This window comes from Heterodontus francisci, unplaced genomic scaffold (genome assembly GCF_036365525.1).
Source record: "Heterodontus francisci isolate sHetFra1 unplaced genomic scaffold, sHetFra1.hap1 HAP1_SCAFFOLD_586, whole genome shotgun sequence".
In the NCBI taxonomy this organism is placed as follows: Eukaryota; Metazoa; Chordata; class Chondrichthyes; order Heterodontiformes; family Heterodontidae; genus Heterodontus; species Heterodontus francisci.
In genome coordinates, this window is record NW_027142013.1 from 630,499 (window position 1) to 650,684 (window position 20,186).

Consider the following 20,186-nt stretch of genomic DNA (forward strand, 5'->3'; position numbering starts at 1 on the left):
TCCTAGTGAATCTCCTCTGCACCCTCTCCAGTGCAATCACATCCTTCCTATAGTGTGGTGACCAGAATTGTACACAGTATTCCAGCTGTGGCCTAACTAGCGTTTTATACAGCTCCATCATAACCTCCCTGCTCTTATATTCTATGCTTCAACTAATAAAGGCAAGTATTCCATATGCCTTCCTAACCACCTTATCGACCTGTGCTGCTGCCTTCAGTGATCTATGGACAAGTACACCAAGGTCCCTCTGTACTTCCTAGGGTCCTACCATCCATTGTATATTCCCATATATATATATAGGTATGTGATGAATCAATCAAGCGTATTTATTAAACAAAAACCAACAGTGAAACCATTTCTACTCTATCTTGGCTATAAAAACACCACCCACCCTGTCTATCCTAATGTGTGTTTGATAAAGGGACCCTAGCCCATTCAGTGTGTCGTTTAGTCTTGTTGCTGATGCTCACAGGCCTGATGTCTTGCAGCTGGCTGCAGCCTGTCGTTGTTGCAGTGCACAGTCTATCTTGGGTTGAGGATTTACCTCCTTACTTCACATCCTGCCAAATCGATTACCTGCTCATTATTCCTGCTCTCTGTTTCCCGCAGCTCAGCTCATTTCCTAACCTGACCTGTCTTCAATTCCATGGGCTTCAGTTTCAGCAAACAGGCTTTTTTGAGGGAGTTTATCAAGTACCTTCTGGACATCCACATAAATAACATCCATAGACATTCCCCTGTGCACTACTTTAGTCACCTCTCCAAAAATCATTCTTTCCTCTCCTCTTCCCCCCAAAGCTGTAAATCCCTGTCCCACACACTTTCCCTCCTCCCTGCGCTGAAATCCAAACCCATGGCACCATCTGCACCATTTCTTCCCTCCACTGCCAGTTTTCTCCATCCCTCTACACTGGCTGGGTTCAGTTCTCCAGCTCCTTTGAGCAGAGTGCGATCACTCTGCACATGCTCAGTGTAAAACCTGTGCTGAGCATGTGCACTCGGCCCCTGCAGCCATCAATGGGACACATTCTGCCACAGAAGGAATCTGGGGTAAAAACATTGAACAACTTCTCCTTTAACTCCATTCACTTCCTCCAAATAAAAGGTATTGCTACGGATACCTGGATAGGTCGGAGTTCTTCCTGTCTTTGTGGGATATATGGAACATTCTTTGTTCCATTCCTACTCAGACCCCCTCCTCACCTGATACATTGATGACTGTATTGGTGCCGTTTCGTGCCCTCGTCCTGAACTGGAAAATTTCGCCAACTTTGTTTCCAATATACATCCATCTCTCGCGGGGTGACACAGGCAGTGGCTAGCACCACAGGCTCACAGCTCCAGCAACCCGGGTTCAGCCCTGGGCACCGCCCGCTCGGAGCCCGCAAGCTCCCCTTGTGAACGCGTGGGCCTCCGCCAGCTGCCCCGGCCTTCCCCCACAGCCAAAGACCCGCAGGCTGATAAGCAAATTGGCCATTCTTAAAGGCCAACAACCAGACCTGAACCCGATGACGTGTCGGGTTCAGGTCAGGTCAGCTCACACTTCCAGGTCCGGCATTCGGGTCGGATCGGCTCGGACACACTCTATCACAACCTCAGGTAAGTGACTTTAATGTTACTTTACTTTTTGGACTTTAAAGGTGGTTTTGTTAGTTATTTTAAGCTTGTGCAGGTAAGAAACAAAGTGAAACCCGGAAGGTCAGTTAAGTGATGGTCGGGTTGGGCATGGGAAAAAATTGAAGGACTCGGGCCGGGTTGGATGGGGTTCTGTCGGGCTCGGGTCAGGTCTCATTTGCAGACCCGGGCAGGCCTTAACCAAGAATGTCATTTCTCTTCGCTCTGCTCACTCCCTTCCCTCCGGGACCAGATCCTGCTCCACTCCGCCTCTTACACACAGCCCAGGAATGCCCTCTGCCTTCCCTCCTTCCGTGTTCCAGGATCACATGCTGCTCCATTCCGCCTCTTATACACATCCCGCGAATGTCCTCTCCCTTCCCTTCCCCCTCCACTCCCTCCATGTTCAAGAACCAGATCCTGCTCCACTCCGCCTCTTACTCACATCCCCGATTCCCCTTGAACTTGCGGCAGCCTCAATGCTGATCTCTGAGCCCATCTGCAATGCACTGCTGGAAGGAGGCTGCTGTTTTCTCCTTTCCCCGGGGACCTTGATCTCTCCACTGGCAGATGTTTTGCCGCACACTGAGTGAATGGAGTTTGCAGGCAGTAGGGGGGGAGAGGGGACACTGCGTGCCTCTCACTTACAAGGGGACAGGAGCAGGACTGTGCGGAACTCTGAACTCATTCAGCCAAAAATTAATGGAAATGTTCTGCAATTAACTTTGATCAGTATCTGAGCATAGGAACTGGGACTTGGGGACAGGCCAGAGAATTGGTGAAAGCTGGGGGTTTGACTCTTAAAGAAGTTCAATTTGGGATCATTCCGTGCAGGGTTTTTGCTGTTGACAAACCTGCCCTCACAAAGCAATCGTGCAGAGACACAGGAGGAGCGAAGGCAGTGGCTGGCTTTGCTGGGATAGTGCAATAGTTAATATCTGACAATCTGTCACTGAGAGGGAAGAATAGCCAGCAACCCTGAGCTGCTGGACTGCGGAGATTTCTACAGGCAAGAGAGGGTTAAATATGGAATTTATCACTGGCTGGCATTGCCCCTGAATGTGAGATTAATACTATGTCCATCTCTGGTATATCAATAAGAGATGAGACTGCATCTTCTGTCTCTCCAATAGAATTGTTCCAGGTAAAAATAGGACTTTGCAGGTTTTCTGCAAAAAAAAGGGTATAATTCTAAAGGAGTTCAGGAGCAAAGCAACCTGGGGGTATATATCCACAAATCATTGTAGATGGCAGGGCAGGTTGTAAAAGCATTCGGGATCCTGGGCTTTATGGATAGGGGCATAGAGTACAAAAGAAAGGAAGTTATAAAAAGCTGGTCCGGCCTCGCTTCAAGTATTGGGTCTAGTTCTGGACGCCACATTTTCGGAAGGGTGTTAAGGCATTAGAGAGAGTGCAGAACAGCTTCTCAAGAATGGCTGCGGGGATGAGGAGGTTCAGTGACATGGATAGATTGGAGAAGCTGGGGTTGTTCTCCTGTGACGGTGTCAAGCGGATCTCGGGCTCAAGGCGCGAGTTACTCACGGGATGCAGAAGGTATTCCTGGAGAATGTGACCAGGGATGCAGTCACTTACTGTGAGCTCGCCCAATCACAAGAGGATCACTGTCATTGGATGTGGTCTGACCTCTGAAACGACAGGGCCGCACACACTATCGGTTTGGCGGTTAAACAACTCGACTCACAGATTAACGGCTGCTCGCTCTTCAGCTGCTGTCTTTTCTCCTCCGGATTAAGTGGATCACAATGATTGACTGGATTATGAGCTAGACATGAGAAATGATTCTTATCCAAGGATTTATCTCGGCTGCAGTTCCCCAATTCCATAATGCTTTCCACCACAGGATAATGTGGTGGAATTTTCTAAATTCACTTTGTCTGCTTTAATTCCCACCATACATGCTGAGTTACATCAAGATCATTTCAGTAATTTGGTTATTTTAACCTGAGTTTCTAGTTCAAGTAAAATCAATATCATAGTTAAATTTACTAACAAATTCTTCCATATTGAAATCAGAGAGTGGGTCTGATACATCAATACCACTTTCTTTTCCTAGTTGGAAGAGTTGTAGGAACCTCTGTCCTGTCAATACCACAGTCTCCTGACCCTGTTCTTGGGCCTTTTGACGTCACCATGGGAGATGAAGCTCACTCAGCTCGAGCTGGAACCAGTTAAATATCCAATAGGATTTAAACCTGAAGCACAGCTGCTGAAAGTGGAGGGACAGAAAAATCAACCAAAAATGTCCATTATAAATAATTATAAATCAAAATGTTCACACAGTCACTCTCAGCCTTGGTCTTGTGTCTTGCAGTGACTTCAGCTGATTCTTTCGGACTGAACTGAAGCGATTCTCCACAAGCCTGAAACAGATTACGAGTTAAAGCGGAATTAGACAGATTGAACAACAGCGTAAATGACAGGAAGACTGGGATTAATATTTCAATCATAATCACAGACAATTGTTACCCCTAAAAGTGACTGAAAGACATTTGAACAATAACACAGACTCTCACCAGATCTGCTCCAGACGCCTGCAGTTCATTATGAGGCAGCTGAGAGCGGGGACAGATCGGTCTGTGAAGGTGTTTGATCCCAGGTTCAGACCAGTTAGTGACTGATTTGTACTGAAAGCAGAGGCGAGATCCTCAATACAAGAATCAGTCAGGCCGACATCCCATAGACTGGGGATTACAGTGAGAGAAATAAGAGGAATCAGGGTTAATCAGTGTTAAATAATGACACTATTACTGTTACTGATAACAATATACAATTTTCAATATCCAGTTAGTATAAACAAAGTAATACCATCTGGTACTTACTCCAGTTTCTGCATTTTACAGTCAGTGTTCCTCAGAGCTTCAGACAGTAGTTTCACTCCTGAATCTCCCACGTTATTGCCCCTCAGTCTAAACACAAACAGAGAATGAGAAACAAACTGAATCAAACCCTGGATCTGATATCATTTTTCTCACTTGCTTTTCCCAGGAAACATTGAAGACACTTAAAAGAGGAGGGGGTGTGGCATTGTTAATCAAGGAGAGTATTACAGCGACAGAAAGGACGTTTGAGGACTCGTCTACTGAGGTAGTATGGGCCGAGGTTAGAAACAGGAGAGGAGAGGTCACGCTGTTCGGAGTCTTCCAAAGACCTCCGAATAGTTCCAGAGATGTAGAGGAAAGGATAGCGAAAATGATTCTAGACAGGGGCTAGAGTAACAGGGTAGTTGTTATGGGGGACTTTAACTTTCCAAATATTGACTGGAAATACTATAGTTCGAGTACTTTAGATGGGTCAGTTTTTGTCCAGTGTGTGCAGGAGGGTTTTCTGACACAGTATGTAGACAGGCCAACCAGGGGCGATGCCACATTGGATTTGGTACTGGGTAATGAACCCGGCCAGGTGTTAGATTTAGATGTAGGTGAGCACTTTGGTGATAGTGATCACAATTCGGTTAGGTTTACCTTAGCAATGGGCAGGGACAGGTATATACCGCAGGGCAAGAATTATAGCTGGGGGAAGAAAATTATGATGCGATTAGGCAAGATTTAGGATGCGTAGGATGGGGAAGGAAACTGCAGGGGATGGGCACAATCGAAATATGGAGCTTATTCAAGGAGCAGCTACTGCGTGTCCTTGATAAGTATGTACCTGTGAGGCAGGGAGGAAGTTGTCGAGCGAGGGAGCCGTGGTTTACTAAAGAAGTTGAAGCGCTTGTCAAGGGGAAGAAGAAGGCTTATGTTAGGATGAGACGTGAAGGCTCAGTTAGGGCGCTTGAGAGTTACAAGCTAGCCAGGAAGGATCTAAAGGGAGAGCTAAGAAGAGCAAGGAGAGGACACGAGAAGTCATTGGCGGATATGATCAAGGAAAACCCTAAGGCTTTCTATAGGTATATCAGGAATAAAAGAATGACTAGAGTTAGATTAGGGCCAATCAAGGATAGTAGTGGGAAGTTGTGTGTGGAATCAGAGGAGATAGGGGAAGTGTTAAATGAATATTTTTCGTCAGTATTTACAGTAGAGAAAGAAAATGTTGTCGAGGAGAATACTGAGATTCAGACTGCTAGGCTAGATGGGATTGAGGTTCACAAGGAGGAGGTGTTAGCAATTTTGGAAAGTGTGAAAATAGATAAGTCCCCTGGGCCAGATGGGATTTATCCTAGGATTCTCTGGGAAGCCCGGGAGGAGATTGCAGAGACTTTGTCCTTGATCTTTATGTCATCATTGTCGACAGGAGTAGTGCCGGAAGACTGGACGATAGCAAATGTTGTCCCCTTGTTCAAGAAGGGGAGTAGAGACAGCCCTGGTAATTATAGACCTGTGAGCCTTCCTTCGGTTATGGGTAAAATGTTGGAAAAGGTTACAAGAGACAGGATTTATAATCATCTTGAAAAGAATAAGTTCATTAGCGATAGTCAGCACGGTTTTGTGAAAGGTAGGTCGTGCCTCACAAACCTTACTGAGTTTTTCGAGAAGGTGACCAAACAGGTGGATGAGGGTAAAGCAGTGGATGTGGTGTATATGGATTTCAGTAAGGCGTTTGATAAGGTTCCCCACGGTGGGCTATTGCAGAAAATACGGAAGTATGGGGTTGAAGGTGATTTAGAGCTTTGGATTAGAAATTGGCTAGCTGAAAGAAGACAGAGGGTGGTGGTTGATGGCAAATGTTCATCCTGGAGTTTAGTTACTAGTGGTGTACCGCAAGGATCTGTTTTGGGGCCACTGCTGTTTGTCATTTTTATAAATGACCTGGAAGAGGGTGTAGAAGGGTGGGTTAGTAAATTTGCGGATGCCACTAAGGTCGGTGGAGTTGTGGATAGTGCCGAAGGATGTTGTAGGGTACAGAGGGACATAGATAGGCTGCAGAGCTGGGTTGAGAGATGGCAAGTGGAGTTTAATGCGGAAAAGTGTGAGGTGATTCACTTTGGAAGGAGTAACAGGAATGCAGAGTACTGGACTAATGGGAAGATTCTTGGTAGTGTAGATGAACAGAGAGATCTTAGTGTCCAGGTACATAAATCCCTGAAAGTTGCTACCCAGGTTAATAGGGCTGTTAAGAAGGCATATGGTGTGTTAGCTTTTATTAGGAGAGGGATCGAGTTTCAGAGCCACGAGGTCATGCTGCAGCTGTACAAAACTCTGGTGAGACTGCACCTGGAGTATTGCGTGCAGTTCTGGTCACCACATTATAGGAAGGATGTGGAAGCTTTGGAAAGGGTGCAGAGGAGATTTACTAGGATGTTGCCTGGTATGGAGGGAAGGTCTTACGAGGAAAGGCTGAGGGACTTGAGGTTTTTTTCGTTGGAAAGAAGGAGGAGGAGAGGTGACTTAATAGAGACATACAAGATAATCAGAGGGTTAGATAGGGTGGATAGTGAGAGTCTTTTTCCTCGGATGGTGATGGCAAACACGAGGGGACATAGCTTTAAGTTGAGGGGTGATAGATATAGGACAGATGTTAGAGGTAGTTTCTTTACTCAGAGAGTAGTAGGGGCGTGGAACGCCCTGCCTGCAACAGTAGTAGACTCGCCAACTTTAAGGGCATTTAAGTGGTCATTGGATAGACATATGGATGAAAATGGAATAGTGTAGGTCAGATGGTTTCACAGGTCGGCGCAACATCGAGGGCCGAAGGGCCTGCACTGCGCTGTAATGTTCTCATTCTAATAGCCAGATTTTCCTCTAACTGACGTTGAATCTCATTCTGTCGAACTATGAAACTGGCACAGTCATGGTTGGAGAAACTTGTCTGATTTCTACTGATGCTAAAGGCCCAGATTTTAGGGGAATAGGGTGATTTTCCCTGAACTAAATGACAAAGTGGTGATTCCTTGTACTTTATACTCTGTATACAATGTTAATCTGTATGATACCTCAGGGTTAGTTACATTGTGAAACAGTGCTACCTGCTGCTGTAAACTCTGCTCCCCAGTATTTTATCTAACAAGGAGAGTTTATTCTGTCCCGTTACAAGTTTTAAATATCCCTGCTCTCTTAGTTTATAGGGGAAGGTAGTCTCTCACTTCATTCCTCATCAAACTAGCTCTCTATTTATTTCAACTGGTCCAGAGTTTTGGGAGAATTTTTGGAACTTTCCTCCGAGCGGGACCTCATACACAGTGGACCAATTCTGGGAAACTACTGGGTTTACTACCCTAGTTTACCCAGGAGCCACCAACTTTGTGTGAAGCCCCACCGCTGGCCTGTATGTGACAGTACTTCAGGACCAATACCCCACCACCTGTTCGATTTAAACCTTTATCCCAGCTGATTTGAGCTCCCAAATTCACTGAAGTATCGGCCTGGATGATGAGAAAGGGGGCCTGACTCCATGACCTTCAGCCAGGACTCCCACCTGAGTCAGAAGAGTCTATTTGAGTGACCTGTATTTGCTGGGTCATTGATGCTTTAAGGTAATGTAACAAGACCCTGTGGGGAAAGGTCAGCTCTCCCACCAGCTGGTCACTGCCCGGATGCTCTGCTCTTAGTTACTGAATGTTTGCAGTTCCAACTTCCACATCTTATGGGAGCTGACACTTCAGTAACCGTCACTTAATGGTACACATCGAGAAGAGGGTGTGATGCTCTGTGTACACGGACTGCTGGCCTACGTGTCTCTTCAATGGATGTATCACAGACAAGAAGAAAAACAGCAATCGATAATGATTTTTCATAATTAAACTATCAGCCCTTTCCTGTGACCTGTATGACTGATCATATGAAGACTGTAAAATCCTTAATAGTTCACAAGGATCCATTTTGGGTTCTCTAGTCCTGAGAGAATTACTAACTCATCCCTTTATTATTGGTCATCTTTGTGTTGGATCTGCCTCTCTCATTGAGCTGAACTGTTTGCTTCCCTTCATTATGGAGCAACAACAGAATCTATGTCTGTTGTCACGATTGATTAAGAAGAATCCCAAAGCTTTTTATACGTATATAAAGAGCAACAGGTTTGCCAGGGAAAGGGTTGGCCCACTCAAGGACAAAGGAAGGAATCTATGTGTGGATCCAGAGGAAATAGGTGAGGTACTAAATGAGTACTTTGCATCAGTATTCACCAAAGAGAAGGAGTTGGTGGATGATGAGTCCAGGGAAGGGAGTGTAGATAGTCTGGGTAATGCCGATATCAAAAAGGAGGTGGTGTTGGGCGTCTTGAAAAACATTAAGGTAGATAAGTCCCCAGGGCCTGATCAGATCTACCCCAGAATACTGAGGGAGACAAGGGAGGAAATTGTTGGGGGCTTGACAGAAATCTTTGTATCCTCATTGGCTGCAGGTGAGGTCCCAGAGGACTGGAGAATGTTGTTCCTTTGCTTAAGAAGGGTAGCAAGGATAATCCAGAAAATTACAGGCCGATGAGCCTTACGTCAGTGTTAGGGAAATTATTGGAGAGGATTCTTCGGCACAGGATTTACTCCCATTTGGAAACAAATTGAATTATTCGCGAGAGGCAGCATGGTTTTGTGAAGGGGAGGTCGTGTCTCACTAACTTGATGGAGTTTTTTGAGGAAGTGACAAAGATGATTGACGAAGGAAGGGCAGTGGATGTTATCTATATGGACTTCAGTAAAGCCTTTGACAAGGTCCCTCACGGCAGACTGGTACAAAAGGTGAAGTCACACGGGATCAGAGGTGAGCTGGCAAGATGGATACAGAACTGGCTCGGTCACAGAAGACAGAGGGTATCAGTGGATGGGTGTTTTTCTGAATGGAGGGATGTGACTAGTGGTGTTCCGCAGGGATTAGCACTGGGACCTTTGCTGTTTGTATTATATATAAATGATTTGGAGGGAAATGTAGCTGGTCTGATTAGTAAGTTTGCGGACGACACAAAAGTTGGTGGAATTGCGGATAGTAATGAGGATTGTCAGAGGATACAGCAGGATATAGATCGGTTGGAGACTTGGGCGGAGAAATGGCAGATGGAGTTTAATCCGGACAATTGTGAGGTAATGCATTTTGGAAGGTCTAATGCAGGTGGGAAGTATACAGTAAATGGCAGAACCCTTAGGAGTATCGACAGGCAGAGAGATCTGGGCGTACATGTCCGCAGGTCACTAAAACTGGCAACGCAGGTGGATAAGCTAGTCAAGAAGGCATACGGCATGCTTGCCTTCATTGGTCGGGGCATAGAGTATAAAAATTGGCAAGTCATGTTGCAGCTGTACAGAACCTTAGTTAGGCCACACTTAGAATATTGCGTGCAATTCTGGTCGCCACACTACCAGAAGGACGTGGAGGCTTTGGAGCGGGTACAGAGGAGATTTACCAGGATTTTGCCTGGTCTGGAGGGCATTAGCTATGAGGAGAGGTTGGAGAAACTCGGATTGTTTTCACTGGAATGACGGAGGTGGAGGGGTGACATGATAGAGATTTACAAAGTTATGAGTGGCATGGTCAGAGTGGATAGTCAGAAGCTTTTTCCCAGAGTGGAAGAGTCAGTTACTAGGGGACATAGGTTTAAGGTGCGATGGGCAAAGTTTAGAGGGGATGTGCGAGGCAAGTTCTTTACACAGAGGGTGGTGAGTGTCTGGAACTTGTTGCTGGGGGAGGTGGTGGAGGCAGGTACCATAGAGACGTTTAAGAGGCATCTTGACAAATACATGAATAGGATGGGAATAGAGGGATACGGACCTCGGAAGTGCAGAAGGTTTTAGCTTAGACAGACATTATGATCGGCGCAGGCTTGGAGGGCCGAATGGCCTGTTCCTGTGCTGTACTGTTCTTTGTTCTACAATTCATCCAACAGTTGGAGACAAATAAATAATTACCTCAACACCTGGCATTTGTGAAGTGAAGGTCTCAGCCGCTGGAGTCCTTCAAACTGTATGTTGCAGGACTCCAGATCAAATTCTTTTATTGTATCACAGAGTGCAATGACATGAGACAGGACCGCACAGTCAATTGGTTTCAGGTCCAATCCACGAAATGTTTCCACCGATCCGACTGTGGCCTGAACCAGTGCTTTATTCTTAGACTCAAACAGGTAGTACAATGTGTTCAGGAGGTTTCTTTTACCCTCTGTGTTTCCAATTTGTCCTTCAATCTTCTCCTTCACCCAGTCAATCACTTGGCAGGTTGTTTGATGAGAAAATGGACCCAGAACCTCCTGTAGGGGCTGAGCTGAGTGTGAGGAGGTGAGACCAGCAACAAAACGGAGAAATATCTCAAACCTCCCATCCTCCTTGCTGTGGGCTTCATTCAGGAGTTTCGGGATGTTCCCGGGATCAGGAGTCAAGAATTGTGGGATTGCGGCTACAAACTCTTGGATGGTGAGGTGTGTGAATGTGTAAACCACCCTCTGAACAGAATCATCTCTCTCCAAAAGTTCCATTATGAACCCAGACAGGAAGTGGGAAGGTTGCAGACTGTACTCGATCAAATCTTCATTTCTAAACACAATCTTCTTCTCAGAGACTCCTGTGAAGGCCATCTGACCAATCTTTAGTAATACATCACAAGGGCTTTCAATCTCTCGGCCATGGTTTTTCAGAATGTTATAAATATAATAAGAATAAACTTGGGTGATGGTCTTGGGAACTTGCTGCTGTTTCCTGTCTCTTTGTGTAAAGAAGGGACCCAGTGACAGACAGAGAATCCAGCAGTAGGAAGGGTTGTAACACATGGTGTACAGGATCTCGTTCTCCTCCACGTGTTTGAAAACAGCTGCTGCCACCGTCCGATCTTCAAAAAACTTGTTGAAATATTCCTTCCGTTCATCACCAACAAATCCCAGGATTTCAGCCCAGACACTGATCTCAGCCTTTTCCAATAAATGTAAAGCAGTGGGACGGCTGGTCACTAGCACTGAACAACCTGGGAGCAGCTTGTGCTGTATTAAACTGTACACAATGTCAGACACTTCACACCAGCATTCGGGATCTGTACACATGGACTGAGCTTCTGTATTTCTCCGATTGTCAGCAAAATCGAACCTGTCCTTGAATTCATCCAAACCATCGAATATAAACAGTAATCCCTCTGGATTCTTCCAGAGCTCTCCCAGAAGATTCTCAAAGTAAGGATACAGATCCAGTATTAGTTTCCTCAGGTTTATTCTACAGTTAATAGCGTTCAACTCACGGAATTTAAAACTGAAAACAAATTGAAATTTTGGGTATATTTTCCCAGTGGCCCAGTCATAAACAATCTTTTGTACCAATGTTGTCTTTCCAATTCCCGGGACTCCACGCACCACTGCTAAACTCCCAGATTTGGATTTTCTTTGGGAAAAACTGCTCTGGAACAACTGATCAGTTTGGATTTTTTCCAGTTCTCTCTGGAGATGTTTCTCTCTGCAGTCTTCATGGTCTCGGCCTCTTGCCAGCAGCTCATGTTCTACAAGTGTCTGATCTCGAACAGTAGAAATGACCGTTCGCTCAGCGTATCGATCAACCAGCTGGAAAATCTTAACCTTCTCCTTTATTAGGATAGTGTTCACTCTCAGTGACTCAGTTTGTATCCGGAGTGTTTCCTTGTGTTTCTGTTGAACATCTTCAAATAGAACAGACAGAAAGCGGTTCTCTATGTCAGTTGCAATGACTTAAAAACAGCTTTACAGTATCATTTTATTATTCAGTGAAATATTGTGATTTAATTAACAGCTTAGATAGAGATGTGTGTAGAAATTAAAACCCTGGAAATGGTAAACCCTGCTTGAAAGTGAAAAATTCTCACTTGATTCTAATAATTGCTGAACGTGGACTCTTCGAAGGTGGTGATATTTTCCCTCTGATGCTTAATACTATCCAGTCTACCCCATCCGACAGGCATCTCAATACAAATTGACACATGGTGGGCGGCACAGTGGCGCAGTGGTTGGCACTGCAGCCTCACAGCTCCAGCGACCCGGGTTCGATTCCGGGTACTGCCTGTGTGGAGTTTGCAAGTTCTCCCTGTGTCGGCGTGGGTTTCCTCCGGGTGCTCCGGTTTCCTCCCACAGCCAAAGACTTGCAGGTTGATAGGTAAATTGGCCATTATAAAAATTGCCCCTAGTATCGGTAGGTGGTAGGGAAATATAGGAACAGGTGGGGATGTGGTAGGAATGTAGGATTAGGATAAATGGGTGGTTGATGGTCGGCACAGACTCGGTGGGCTGAAGGGCCTGTTTCAGTGCTGTATCTCTAACTAACAGGTTTTATGACACAAGATGTTCTCGTGCAGTGTTATCCAACATACAGCCCCTGGGCCAGGATCTGACCCACCAATGGTTTCCATGCAGCCTGTAGATGTAAACTAGACCAGGCTGTTCCTCATCCTCACCAGGAATCTGTGACTGGAGATGAGAAATTCTGCACTGGCTTCTTCCTGCAGACCAGCTTTAAAAAAAAAAAAATCCCAAGTCAGTTTCGAAGCTGACAGTGGGAACTGTGGTTTCCCAACATCGGACAAGTTTGTGGTTTTCTGGTGGGCTTTTTAAAAATACAGTCAGTACCCACTGGAAAGCCCCAAATCTGTCCGAAGTTGGGAAACTGCAGTTCCCACTGTCAGCACCTGTCAGCTGTGTAACAGACTTTCGATTTTTTAAATACACTGAAAAAACATCAACTGAGCTTTCTCACTCTCTGCAACTGACAGAGAGAGAAAAAGGAGGACAGAGAGGGTAAGAGTGAAAGGGGGAGATAGACAGAGAGAGGGGAGGGAAACAGAGCGAGAGAGAGAGAGAGAGAAGTGGGCATGGGGGTGGGGGAGGGGCGAGACACGTCGAGGGTTGGGGGGAGGGGGTGGGGGCGCTCAGAGGGGGTGGAGGGCGCACATAGGCAGGTGGTGCAGTCAGGGTGGGGCCCGCACAGATGGGCGCACGCACAACACACAGAGGAGAGACACACACACACAGAGTGGGGACACATGCACATGCGCGCACACACACACACAGAACACACAAACATACAGACAGGACACATACCCAGACACACACGCACACAGAGGGGACACACACACAGATACACACATGCACACAGAGGGGATACACACACACGCACACAGAAGGGACGCACACGCACAGAGGGGATGCACGCACACAGAGGGGATACACAAACGCACATAGAGGACACACACACGCAGTGGGGAGACACACACACAGAACACACAAACATACAGACAGGACACATACACAGACACACATGCACACAGAGGGGACACACACACAGATACACACATCACACACAGGGGACACACACACGCACGCACACAGAAGGGACGCACGCACACACAGTGGGGATACACAAACGCACATAGAGGACACACACACGCAGTGGGGACATACACACACAAACATACAGACAGGACACACAAACATACAGACAGGACTCTTACACAGATGCGCACACGCACACAGAGGGGACACACACACACGCGCACACACACACAGGGAACAGACAGACACAGACGAGGGACACACACACAGACACACACAGATGAGGGACACACACACACACACAGACGAGGGACACACACACACACACAGACGAGGGACACACACACACACACAGACGAGGGACACACACACACACACACAGACGAGGGACACACACACACACACACAGACGAGGGACACACACACACACACACAGACGAGGGACACACACAGTTGAGAGACACACACACACAGACACACGAGGGACACACACACACACACAGACGAGGGACACACACACACAGACGAGGATACACACACACAGACGAGGGACACACACACAGACGAGGGACACACACACAGACGAGGGACACACACACAGACGAGGGACACACACACACAGACGAGGGACACACACACACAGACGAGGGACACACACACACACAGACAGACGAGGGACACACACACACAGACAGACGAGGGACACACACAGTCGAGGAACACACACAGACACACGAGGGACACACACACACACACAGACGAGGGACACACACACAGACGAGGGACACACACACACACACACACACAGACGAGGAACACACACACACACAGACGAGGGACACACACACACACAGACGAGGGACACACACACACACAGACGAGGGACACACACACACAGACGAGGGACACACACACACAGACGAGGGACACACACACAGACGAGGGACACACACACACAGACGAGGGACACACAGACACGAGGGACACACAGACACAGACACGGGGGACACACAGACACAGACACGGGGGACACACAGACACAGATACGGGGGACACACACACACACACAGACGAGGGACACACACACACAGACGAGGGACACACACACAGTCGAGGGACACACACAGTCGAGGGACACACACAGTCGAGGGACACACACACACACACAGACGAGGGACACACACAGTCGAGGGACACACACACACACACAGACGAGGGACACACACACAGACGAGGGACACACACACAGACGAGGGACACACACACAGACGAGGGACACACACACACACACACACAGACGAGGGACACACACACACAGACGAGGGACACACACACACACACACACACACACAGACGAGGGACACACACACACACACACACAGATGAGGGACACACACACACACACAGATGAGGGACACACACACAGACGAGGGACACACACACACAGACGAGGATACACACACACAGACGAGGGACACACACACACAGACGAGGGACACACACACACAGACGAGGGACACACACACACAGACAGACGAGGGACACACACAGTCGAGGAACACACACAGACACACGAGGGACACACACACACACACAGACGAGGGACACACACACACACACAGACGAGGGACACACACACACACACAGACGAGGGACACACACACAGACGAGGGACACACACACAGACGAGGGACACACACACAGACGAGGGACACACACACACACACACACAGACGAGGAACACACACACACACAGACGAGGGACACACACACACACAGACGAGGGACACACACACACAGACGAGGGACACACACACACAGACGAGGGACACACACAGACACACGAGGGACACACACAGACACACGAGGGACACACAGACACGAGGGACACACAGACACGAGGGACACACAGACACGAGGGACACACAGACACAGACACGGGGGACACACAGACACAGACACGGGGGACACACAGACACAGACACGGGGGACACACACACACACACAGATGAGGGACACACACACACAGACGAGGGACACAGACAGTCGAGGGACACACACACACACACACAGACGAGGGACACACACAGTCGAGGGACACACACACACACACAGACGAGGGACACACACACAGACGAGGGACACACACACAGACGAGGGACACACACACACACACAGACGAGGGACACACACACACACACACACACACACACACACACACACACACAGATGAGGGACACACACACACACACACAGATGAGGGACACACACACACACACACAGATGAGGGACACACACACACACAGATGAGGGACACACACACACACAGACGAGGGACACACACACATACAGACGAGGGACACACACACATACAGACGAGGGACACACACACACACACACACAGATGAGGGACACACACACACACAGATGAGGGACACACACACACACAGATGAGGGACACACACACACGCACACACACACACACACACACACAGACGAGGGACAGACACACACACACACGAGGGACACACAGACGAGGGACACACAGACACACGAGTGACACACAGACGAGGGACACACAGACACGAGGGACACACAGACACGAGGGACACACACACACACACGAGGGACACACACACACACACGAGGGACACACACACACACACGAGGGACACACACACACAGACACACACACACACGAGGGACACACACACACACAGACACACACACACACACAGACACACACACGAGGGTCACACACACACACAGACGAGGGACACACACACACACACACGAGGGACACACACATGGGACACACACACACGAGGGACACACACACACACACACACACACACGAATGACACACACACACAGACGAGGGACACACACACACACACACAGACGAGGGACACACACACACAGACGAGGGACACACACACACACACGAGGGACACTCAGACGAGGGACACACAGACACACAAGGGACACACAGACGAGGGACACAGACACACAGACACACACACATGAGGGACACACACACAGACACGAGGGACACACAGACACAGACACACACACACACGAGGGACACACACAGACAAAAGGGACACACACACACAGACACACACATACACACGAAGGACACACGCACACACACACGAGGGACACACACATGGGACACACACACACACGAGGGACACACACACACACACACGAGGGACACACACACACATAGACGAGGGACACACACACACACACGAGGGACACACACACACACAGACGAGGGACACACACACACAGACGAGGGACACACACACACAGACGAGGGACACACACACACAGACACACAGGCGAGGGACACACGCAGTCGAGGAACACACACACAGACACACGAGGGACACACACACACACACAGACGAGGGACACACACACACAGACGAGGGACACACACACACACACAGACGAGGGACACACACACACAGACGAGGGACACACACACACGAGGGACACACACACACACGCAGACGAGGGACACACACAGACGAGGGACACACGAGGGACACACAGACGAGGGACACACACACACACAGACACACACAGACACATGAGGGACACACACACACACACACGAGGGACACACAGACACGGGGAACACACACACACATACGAGGGACACACACACACAGACTAGGGACACACACACACACACAGACGAGGGACACACACACACACAGACGAGGGACACACACACACACACACACATATGAGGGACAGACACACACACACACGCAGACGAGGGACACACACACACGAGGGACACACAGACGAGGGACACACAGACACACGAGGGACACACAGACGAGGGACACACAGACACACGAGGGACACACAGACGAGGGACACACACACACAGACACACACACACACACACACGAGGGACACACAAGCACACACGAGGGACACAGACACGAGGGACACACAGACACAGACATGGGGGACACACACACACACACACGAGGGAGACACACACACAGACGCAAGGGACACACACACACACACACACAGGAGGGACACACACACACACGAGGGACACACAGACACACGAGGGACACACAGACACACGAGGGACACACAGACGAGGGACACACGCACACAGACACAAGGGACACACACACACATACACACGAGGGACACACGCACACACTCACGAGGGACACACACATGGGACACACACACACACATGGGACACACACACACACACACGGGACACACACACACACGGGACACACACACACACGGGACACACACACACACACGAGGGGCACACACACACACACGAGGGACACACACACACACACGAGGGGCACACACACACACACACATGGGGCACACACACACACGAGGGACGCACACACACGAGGGACACACACACACACACACACACGAGGGACACACACACACACACACACACACACACACACGAGGGACACACACACACATACACACACACACACACACACACACACGAGGGACACACACACAGACGAGGGACACACACACACACACGAGGGACACACAGACACACGAGGGACACACAGACACACGAGGGACACACAGACACACGAGGGACACACAGACACACGAGGGACACACAGACGAGGGACACACGCACACAGACACAAGGGACACACACACACATACACACGAGGGACACACGCACACACTCACGAGGGACACACACATGGGACACACACACACACATGGGACACACACACACACACACGAGGGACACACACACACACACACACACGAGGGACACACACACACACACACGAGGGACGCACACACACATACACGAGGGACACACTTGGGACACACACACACACGAGGGACACACACACACACACACGAGGGACACACACACACACACACGAGGGACACACACACACACACGAGGGACACACACACACGAGGGACACACACACATGAGGGACACACAGGGCACACACACACACACGAGGGACACACAGGACACACACACACGAGGGACACACACAGACAGACAGACACAGTGGACAGACACAGAGTGGGGAGAGTGACGCAGAGGGGGGAACGCGGGAGAGAATGCAGACAGGGGAGATGCAGAGTGGGGAGGGGGGTGGGGACACAGAGGGGCAATGAAGATCACTCCTGACAGATGAACATCTATCTGGAATGCTCCACATCACTATAACAAGCGTGCGGGCAAACACTGACTACTCGTGCAAGCAGAAAAATGCCAGGTATCTCATTAAATCAGTGTCTGACATAGTGAAGAGAAAGTAAGTCAATAAATTAGCCTGCTCATTTAAAACCATTCACAAAAATGTACATTTGTGTTTTGATTAATAGCAAGATACATTTTTAAGCCTTTATCTTTCCGAAACTGTCTCGCTCGTCCCCTATGCAAGATAAAAATTGTATTTTTTTTTATTTAGTTCTGGGATGTGGGCTTCATTGGCTGGAGAGCATTTATTGCTGTTGAGAAGGTGGTGGTGAGCTGCCTTCTTGAACCACTGCAGTCCATGTGGGGGAGGTACACCCACAGTGCTGTTAGGAAGGGAGTTCCAGGATTTTGACCCAGCGACAGTGAAGGAACGGTGATGTAGTTCCAAGTCAGGATGGTGTGTGACTTGGAGGGGAACTTGCAGGTGGTGGTGTTCCCTTACATCTGCTGCCCTTGTTCTTCCATGTGGTGGAGGTCTTGGGTTTGGAAGGTGCTGTCTATGGAGCCTTGGTGTGTCGCTGCAGTGCATCTTGTAGATGGTACACACTGCTGCCACTGTGTGTCAGTGGTGGAGGGAGTGAATATTTGTAGATGGGGTGCCAATTGAGTGGGCTGCTTTCTTCTGGATGGTGTCGAGCTTCTTGAGTGTTGTTGGAGCTGCACCCATCCAGGCAAGTGGAGAGTATTCCATCACACTCCTGACTTGTGCCTTGTAGGTGGTGGACAGGCTTTGCGGAATCAGGAGGCGAGTTACTCGCTGCAGGATTCCTAGCCTCTGACCTGCTCTTGTAGCCACGGTATTTATATGGCTACTCCAGTTCAATTTCTGGTCAATGGTAGCCCCATGGATGTTGATAGTGGGGGATTCAGCGATGGCAATGCCATTAAATGTCAAGGGTAGATGGTTAAATTCACTCTTGTTGGAAATGATCATTGTCTGGCACTTGTGTGGTGCGAATGTTACTTGCCACTTACCAACCCAAGCCTGGATATTGTCCAGGTCTTGCTGCATTTCTACACGGACTGCTTCAGTATCTGAGTCACGAATGGTGCTGAACATTGTGCAATCATCAGCGAACATCCCCACTTCTGACCTTATGATTGAAGAAAGGTCATTGATGAAGGTGGTTGCGCCGAGGGCACTACCCTGAGG

The 20,186-nt window shown here is 48.7% G+C and overlaps 1 protein-coding gene across 1 annotated transcript in view; it reads right to left on the bottom strand.

The window, feature by feature from the left end:
- Positions 1 to 328: 328 nt before the first annotated feature.
- LOC137366248 (NACHT, LRR and PYD domains-containing protein 3-like) overlaps positions 329 to 20,186 on the bottom strand; it is a 117,083-nt gene continuing 97,225 nt past the window's right edge. Inside the window, exons 3-7 of the mRNA XM_068028205.1 lie at positions 12,897 to 12,952; positions 10,406 to 12,128; positions 4,455 to 4,541; positions 4,149 to 4,316; positions 329 to 3,995 (exon numbers count right to left, since the gene is read on the bottom strand). Coding sequence (XP_067884306.1) covers positions 3,908 to 3,995; positions 4,149 to 4,316; positions 4,455 to 4,541; positions 10,406 to 12,128; positions 12,897 to 12,952 — 2,122 coding nt within the window. The 3' untranslated portion in view covers positions 329 to 3,907. The remainder of the gene's footprint in view (positions 3,996 to 4,148; positions 4,317 to 4,454; positions 4,542 to 10,405; positions 12,129 to 12,896; positions 12,953 to 20,186) is intronic.